Source organism: Belonocnema kinseyi, chromosome 8 (genome assembly GCF_010883055.1).
Source record: "Belonocnema kinseyi isolate 2016_QV_RU_SX_M_011 chromosome 8, B_treatae_v1, whole genome shotgun sequence".
NCBI classification, from domain to species: Eukaryota; Metazoa; Arthropoda; class Insecta; order Hymenoptera; family Cynipidae; genus Belonocnema; species Belonocnema kinseyi.
This window is the reverse complement of record NC_046664.1, coordinates 17,187,485-17,196,445: the sequence shown is the minus strand read 5'-3', so window position 1 is coordinate 17,196,445 and position 8,961 is coordinate 17,187,485. Positions and strand designations below refer to the sequence as shown.

At 24.8% G+C, this 8,961-nt stretch overlaps 1 protein-coding gene across 1 annotated transcript in view; it reads right to left on the bottom strand.

Moving 5' to 3' along the window:
• Nucleotides 1–8,961, bottom strand: part of LOC117178132 (SAFB-like transcription modulator) — a 64,992-nt gene that overhangs the window by 17,230 nt on the left and 38,801 nt on the right. Inside the window, exon 11 of the mRNA XM_033369388.1 lies at nt 4,011–4,513. Within this exon, the coding sequence (XP_033225279.1) occupies nt 4,011–4,513 (503 nt within the window). The remainder of the gene's footprint in view (nt 1–4,010; nt 4,514–8,961) is intronic.

The following is an 8,961-nucleotide window of genomic DNA, read 5'->3' as shown; positions in this document are numbered from 1 at the left end:
CTCGATATTTTATTTACAAAAAAAGTTCTTAAGTTCAAAAAAATATTCAGTGAACTGAAAAACTGTGGTCGGTAATATAGGTATTTAGCTGTGTCACATGCCTTTAAAAAAATTCAAATAGAATAGTTTGAAAATGGAATATTTTAGACTGAAAAAAAAGAAAATCCACCCTATCTTCCTTTACCTTAAATTATTTTTAGTTGCAAAGTCTACTATTATATTTTTGGTCGAGAATTCATCTGTTTTGATTAAAAATTTCATCATTTTTTTTTTTAAATTCCCATTTTATATTGAAAAATTCAACTATTCAGGTAAAAAATTAAAATATTGAATTGAAAATTACTCCTTTTTTTAAATTCAACTGTTGTATAGAAAATTCGTTTGTTGTATAATGTCATTTAAAATGTATGAATAATTTGAAATCCCTCGAATATACATTAAATTAAACTTATGCATTAAAGTTTCAAAAATATTTAATCACTAGAAATCTTTTAAATTCCTTGAAATACCCTAAAATATTTTGAATTATAAGGAATTTCCCTGAAATTTAATTAAATTGATTTTCCAAACGTCACTGGGAATATCCTGAAATCTTTCGAAATATTACCAAATTTGTTGAAATACCTTGAAATTGTTGCTATATCTTGAAATCCTTTAGAATCCTTTAAAATTCCTTGAAATCTTCGGAAAGCGTAAAAAACCATTTAAAAAATTACAAATCATTTAAATATTATTGAATATATTATATTATAGTTACTCATTTAGGTCCCCCCAAAAAGTGCATTTTTTAAATCTTTAAGGATTTCAAGAATCCTTTGGAATATGTTAAAATCTTTCTAAAACCCTTATAATCCGTGAGTCATTTGAAAATGGTTTAAATCTTTTGGAATCATTTATAATATCCTGTTATGTTTATAAATCTTTAAAATCCCGTAATTTTGGTTTTTAATCAAATTTAGACAAAAATATTCATTTAGAATATTATTATTTAGTCCCTAAATGATCAAAATTCTTATTTATTTATCTCAGGCCTCACAGACTTTCCAAATTTTAAAATTTTTCTACTTAAATTCAAGCTGAAATAATAGAAAAGCCAATAACTATAATTTGGTTCAAAATGAAATTATTTTATTGTAAAGTTCAACAATTTTGATTTAAAAAATATACTTCTTGGTTGAAAATTAAATTGTTTTAATCATTTTTATTTAATTAATTTAATAAATAAGACAATTGTATTGTCTAACAAATTATGTTTTTTATTGGCAATTTAACTCTCCGGTTAAACATTCGTCTTTTTGGTTTAAAAATTCACCTTCTGTTTCGATTGAAAATTAAATTTCTATTAAAAAATTTACATTAGCGGGTTTAAAATTCATCTATTTTGTAGAAAGTTCGTAACTTTGACAAAAAAAAAACCAACAACTTGATAGAAAATTTAACGATTTTGTTGAAAACTGATGTATTGTGCTTAAAATACGGTGTTTTTTTTTCTTAGAAAAGTCATTCTTTTGTTTAAAAATCAAGAATTCTGTTGAAAATTCTAGTTTGTTGGTTAAATGTAACTGTTTTTATTTTTAATTCAAATTTAATTCAACTCCTTGATTAAAAGTTGAAATTGTATCTTCAAAATCCATTTTTTTTTGTTAGAGAATCACAGTTTCAGTTTAAAAATAATTATTTTTGTCGTTTTGTGGTTCAAATCACATCATATCCATTTTTCAAACTATTTAGTTGAAATTTTATGTGAATTGTTAAAAACTCGTATTTTTGGTAAAAAAAAATGAATCTTCTAATTGTCAAAATTAACTATTTTGTAAAAAATTGATTATTTTGTTTAAAATTATTCTTCTCTGGCACAAAATTAATCGGCCTGATTTAAAAAAAAGTACTATTTAGTTTGAAAATTTAACTATTTGTTTCAAAAAGAAAATGCTTGTTGGTAAAAAATTAAAGTGTTCTTTTTTCAATTCATTTTTTTTTTTTTATGAAAATGAATTCTCTAAAATGAAAACTGAAATATTTTGTACGAAATCAACCTTTTTCCCCCCTGAAAACTCGTTTTTTGATTGAAAATTATTTCTCTTAAATGACAAATGTACTACTTTGTCTTTGTTAACAATTGAAATTTTTTAATCAAAAAAGACACAAATTTAGTTGAAACTTTATTTAAATTGTTGAAAATTAGTTTGTCTTGGTTAAATCCAACTGTTTTTTTTTTTTTTTTTTTTTTTTTTTTTTTTTTTTTTTTTTTTTTTTTTTTTTTTTTGAAAATTCCTCTTTTTGACTTAAAAATTCAACCATATGTGAGAAAATTGTACTATTTGGTACAAAATTAAACTGCTTTTTTAATTATTTTTCTTGGTTAAATCCATCTGCTTTGTGAAAAATTGTGTTTTCGGCTTCCAAATTAAACAGTTTGTTAGAAAATTGAACTATTTGGTACAAAATTAAAGTTTATTTAAATTCATGTTTTTTAAATAAAAATTAACTCTCCTAAATGAAAACTGTACTAATTTATGTTTGTTAAAAATTTACACTTTTTAGTTAAAAAAAAAAGAAGAGAAAATTAGTTCAAAATGTATTCAATTTGTTTTTCTGGGTTAACCCCCCATCTGTTTTGGGAAAAATGCGTCTTTTTGGCTTCAAAATTCAACAATTTATTAGAAAACTAAATTATTTGCTACAAAATTAAGGTGTTTTTTTTTTGTTCGTTTATAAAAAATTAAAATTAAGTCTCTTAAAAGAAAACCGGACTACTTTAACTTTGTTAAAAATTGACACTTTTTAGTTAAAAAAGACAAAAATTTAGTCGAAAATTTATTTAATTGGTTGAAAATTTATTTTTCCTGCTTAAATCCATCTGTTTTTGGGAAAATTCGTCTTTTTGGGTTAAAAAAAGCAACAATTTGTTAAAAAATTGAACAACTTGGTACAAAATTAAAGTTTTTTCCCCCTGAAAACTTGTTTTTAAATTGAAAATTAATTCTCTTAAATGAAAATTGTACCACTGTATCTTTGTCAAAAATGGGCACTTTTTAGTTAAAAAATACACAAATTTAGTTGAAAATGAGTTTTTCTTGCTTAAATCTATCTGTTTTGTTGAAAATTCGTATTTTTCACTTGAAAATTCAACAATTTTTTAAGAAATTGGACTATTTGGCACAAAATGAAACCGTTTTTGTTTTTTAATTGAAAATTAATTCTCTCAAACGAAAACTGTAATACTCTTTGTTAGAAATGGACACTTTTTAGTTTAAAACGAGAAAAATTTAGTTGAAATATTAGTCAATTTGTTGGAAATTAATCTTGTTAGTTAAAAATTAATCTATCTGATTTCAACTCTTTTGGTGAAAGCTCATTTTCTTCGCTTGAAAATTCAACACTTTCTATTACATTTTTATCCCCTATTGGCTCAAAAATCTTTCTTGTTATATTAATAAAATTATATTAATAAAAATCTTTCTTGTCATATATTGTTAGATCTAATTTCCTATAAAAACATTTTCTTAAGGCCATGTGACGAGTAGGTCACGTGACCAGATTCCTACCTTACCGCCACCTTTCTTATTTCCCAACTTATTTTTACACGAAGCGCCACATCGAGATGAAAATTTGGGATAATAAAGAAGAAGCACTAAGAAAGGTGGGTCTGGTCCTAAACTTTAATAATTATAAAAAAAGCTAAAAAAAATTATTTACAACAAAAAACTTTTTTCATAATTATACAACTTTAGAACCAGACCCTCCATTCTTAGTGCTGCTTGTTAAATATGCCAAATTTTCAATTCGATGGGGCGTTTCGTGTCAATATAAGTTGGGAAATAAAAAAAATTGGCGTTAAGGTACGAATCTGGTCACGTGACCCACTCATTACATGGCCTTAAGACTGCATTACGAGGTACTGCAAAATATTGCATAGAGTTTTTATCGAAAATTCTCTCAAAAATAAACCAAAAACAAATGTCAATAAATAAATAAATAAATAAATAAAATCAAGAAAAACAACAAACCTGCTGGCATCGTATCTGGTGGGTGGAGAAGGATCCATTCGTCTGTCGGAAACACGTTCCAAAATATCCGTACGCCTGTCCGGCACTCGTTCCGGACTGTGTCGTCTCGCATGCTCTGTGGTCAAGCGTTTCCGGTCTGGTTCAACATACAAATCGCGAGGATCGCGTCGATCGCTCGACGTTCTTTTGATGGAAGGAGGCGGCGGCACTCGACGACTCTCCTCCAAGCGCAACTGCTGTCGCTTCAATTCAAGTCGCTCGCGTTCCAATTTCTCCCTCTCCAGCTTTTGACGCTCACGCTCCAAACGCAACAGTTCCGCCTTCTCCTGCTCAATTCGCTCGCGCTCCCGTCGCAATTTCTCGCGCTCTCTCTCGAGCCGAGAGGCCTCTTCTCTCTGTCTACGCTCCACCTCACGCTGTCTTTCCATGTCTTCACGACGTCTACGCTCCTCTTCGCGAACAAGTCGTTCTCGCTCACGCAGTCTCTGCCTATCACGTTCCTCCTGTATCAGGCCCAATCAAGCCAATTTTTAAGCTAACTTCATTTTCAATATTTCTTACCAAATATTTACATTTTTCCTTTATTTTTTTTTAAAGAATAAATGGTAGTCTGTGACACAATTAAAATTTGACCTTGTAATGTTAATTTTGTCCGCCTTTTTTCTTTCTTAAACTAAATGAGTTAGTATATCGAAATTTTGGGAGAAGGAAGAAAATATATGAACCGACATCGGTTGGGTCCCTTGGAGTAATTTTTTTTTAAATGAAAAAGCGGTACTTATAAGTTTTCCGTGACTGCCTTGTAGCAGACGAAGCGACGAAAAAGTTTCGAGTTGGAAAAAGCCCCTAGCGCCGCGCCTTCCTTTTGTGAAAAAGTCGCAACTTGATAGATAGCAAACTTTAACCACGAAGCCTATTTTTAAACAAGGCGATTAACTTTCAAAGAAAAACCTCATGTTCTACAAAAAAATTTTTTTTTAATACTTGAATTTTAAACGAAACAGTTGAAAATTGAAACCAAGTTTTACTATTCTACAAAAAAGATTTTTCAAAAAATACATTAATTTTTCCACCAAACACTTCAATTTAGAACTAAAAAATATCATCTTTTAACAACAAAAGGAATAGTTAAATTTTCAGTTGGAGAAACTAATTGGCAACCAAACTGATGAGTTTTCTACTAAAATGATGAATCTTAAACTAGAATAATTAAATTTTAAATAAAAAAATTAGTTTTAAATTAAAACAATGAATCTTCAAATGAAATATTTAAACCTTCAACGAATTCGACGAATTTTGAAATAAAAAAGATAATTTTTCAACCAAAAATTGAATAATTACATTTTCAGTCAAAAACAAAAAAAAATATAATTTTTAACCAAACAATTGAATTTTTTTTACTAAAATTATAGAATATTCAACTGAAATAGTATTTTCATTTTCAATAATAAAAAAATTTATTTTCTGCAAAAAAAAGAAACAAATTATCAAAAAAGCTCATTTTTTAAGCAAAGAAATGAATTTCTAATATAAATGATGAATCTTCAATAAAAAAATTTATTTTTATTTTTTTTTTATACGTGAATATTAAACGAAACAGTTGAATTTTCAATCGAAAGAGACGATTTTTCAGCCAAATACTTCAATTTTGAACTAAAAAATATCATCTTTCAACAACAAAAGAAATAGTTTAATTTTCAGTTAGAGAAATTAATTTCTAACCAAACTGATTAATTTTCAACTAAAATCATAAATCCTCAACTCTAATCATTAAATTTGAAATAAAAAAGCTAATTTTTAAACAAAAAATTGAATTATTACATTTTCAGTAAAAAAAAAAAAATGTTTAACCAAACAATTGAATTTTTTACTAAAATTATCAAATATTCAGCTGGAATAGTATTTCCATTCTAAGTTAAAAAAATTATTTTCTACAAAAAAAGAAACAAATTTACAATAAAATAGCTCATTTTTAAGCAAAGAAATGAATTTTTAATATACATGATGAATCTTCAATAAAAACATTAATTTTGATGAAGAGTTTATTTTTCAACCAAGCAAATTTATTTGTAACATAAAAGATTAATTTTTATCAAACTTAATTTCGTTTTTTTTTTAAACTGAAAATTTAACCGTTCCACTTTGGGTGGGAAATTTACATTTCTATTTCAAAATTTAACAAGTTGGATGTATATTTGTCTTTTTAAATCGAAAACTAATTTATTTAGTTCAAAATTCACGTATTTTGTTCTAAAAAAAAAAACGACTTTTTGTTAGAAAATCGATGCTTTTAAATCTAAAACCTACTTGTTTTGGTAGAAAATGATTTTTTTCTTTGAAAGTTAATATCAGTGTTTAAAGATTGTTCTTTCCGGTTGGTAATTGAAGTATTCCAGTTAAATATTCATCATTTTAAATAAAAATTCATCTTTTATGCTATAAATAAATTTTCTTGGTTGAAAAATAAACTCTTTTAATCAAAATAAATTTTTTTATTGAAGATTCATCATTTACATTAGAAATTCATTTCTTTGCTTAAAAAATGAGCTTTTTTTGATAATTTGTTTCTTTTTTTGCAGAAAATAAATATTTTTATTATTAAAAATTAAAATACTATTTCAGTTGAATATTCTGTAATTTTAGTAAATAATTCAATTGTTTGGTTAAAAATTCTTTTTTTTGTTTTGTTTTTGACTGAAAATGTAATTATTCAATTTTTGGTTAAAAAATTATCTTTTTTATTTCAAAAATCGTCGAATTCGTTGAAGGTTTAAATATTTCATTTGAAGATTCATTGTTTTAATTTAAAACTAATTTTTTTATTTAAAATTTAATTATTCTAGTTTAAGATTCATCATTTTAGTAGAAAACTCATCAGTTTGGTTGCCAATTAATTTCTCCAACTGAAAATTTAACTATTCCTTTTGTTGTTAAAAGATGATATTTTTTAGTTCAAAATTGAAGTGTTTGGTTGAAAAATTAATGTATTTTTTGAAAAATCTTTTTTGTAGAATAGTAGTAATACTTGGTTTCAATTTTCGACAATTTGGCTGAAAAATTGCCTCTTTTAATTGAAAATTTAACTGTTTCATTTAAAATTCAAGTATTTAAAAAAAAAACCTTTTTTTGGGTAGAACCTGATGTTTTTCTCTGGAAGTTAATCTCCTTGTTTACTTAGTTTAAGAAAAAAAGAAGGCGGACAAAATTAACATTACCAGGTCAAATTTTGATTGCGCCACAGACTACCATTTACCCTTAAATATAGGATGGTTACTGATTTTTCATTTTTCCTAACCGAGAAATAAATTCTCGGAGAATTTATGAGAATCTCAGAATTTATTTCAATTAATAAAAAATTGCATTTTTTCGTTAACTTTGAGGTTGAAAATTCAACTCTTTTTTTTAAAGTTTGTCTTTTTTATTTTTAAGTTTACCTGCTTTAGCATAAATTAAATCTTTTTTAATAAAATTGCAACTGTTTGGTTAGAAATTAAGCTATTATTATACTATTTTCTTGAAAATTTATATTTACGTGTTGAAAAATGAACTGAAACATTTTACATTTACATTTTTTTTAGTTAAAAATTCGCATTTTTGTTGAAAATTCAGATTTTTTAGTAAAAAAAATTAACAATTTTTTTAATTCATGTATTTTGTTGAAAAATCGCTTAAATTTTAAATAATAAATAATTTAAATAATTTTTGTTCAAAATTCCTCTTTTTTTTGTTCAAACTTCAACTATTTCGTTGAAAAATAATGTGCTATGTTGCAAAATCGTCTTTTTTGATAGAAAATTAATCTTTTTATTTGAAAATCCAAATATTTCGGTTAAATATTCATAATTTTAGTTGAAAATTTATCTATTATGCTGAAATTTTCCCTATTCCAGTGGAGGATGAATCATTTTAAATTAAAAATCATCACTTTAGTTGAAATTTTCTTATTTTTTGGTGGAAAATTAGTTTTTTAACTGAAAATTTAACTATTTAATTATTTGGCAGATAATTATTTTTTATGTTTCAAAATTCATGTTTTTGTTCCAAAGTTCAAACTCTTGTTAAAAAATTATCTTTTTGGTTTGAAATTCATCTATTTCAGTTAAAGATTAATCATTTTTAGCTGAAAATAATGCATCGCTTTCGTTGAAAAATACTTATTTTTGGTTGATTAAATATTTCAAACTTCTAATTCTAATAGTTTCAATTAATAGAAAATGGCATTTTTTCATTAACTTTGCGGTTGAAAATTCAACTCTTTTTTTTTTTTTTTAAGTTTGTCTTTCTTATTTTAAAGTTTATCCGTTTTAGCAGAAATTCAATCTTTTTTGATAAAAATGCAAACATTTGGTTAGAAATTAAGCTATTATACTATTTTCTTGAAAACTTAATTCATTCGAAGAAAATATACTTTTTGTTTAAGTTTATATTTTCGTGTTGAAAAATGAACTGAAATAGTTTCCATTTTTTTAAGATTGATATTTTTTTAGTTTGAAATTTATTAATTTTTTTTTTGCGTAAAAATGCATCAATTTTGTGAGCCAAAATGAAAATGCGTTTGAAAATTAATCTGTTTAGGTTGAAGCTTTAACAGTTTTATTGAAAACTCGTTGTTTTTTTTAATTAATTCGACTGCTTTCAAATTGTAATAAAAATATTTTTTGTTGAAATACCAATTATTATATTTTTTTATCAGAATTCACCTTTTTGGTTAACCTAATATTTCAATTTTCTAACAAATTGTTGAATTTTAAAATTAAAAAAAGACTAATATTCTACCAAAACGATGAATTCTAATGAAAAAATATAATCGTTGATATAAATAATTTTACAAAAATAAACGTATAAATTTCTACCAAAAGAGATGATTTGTCAACCAAATAAGATTTTTCATTAAAAAAAGAAAAAATATTTCAATCTGACAGTTTTGCATTTTTGCTAAAAATATATGAAA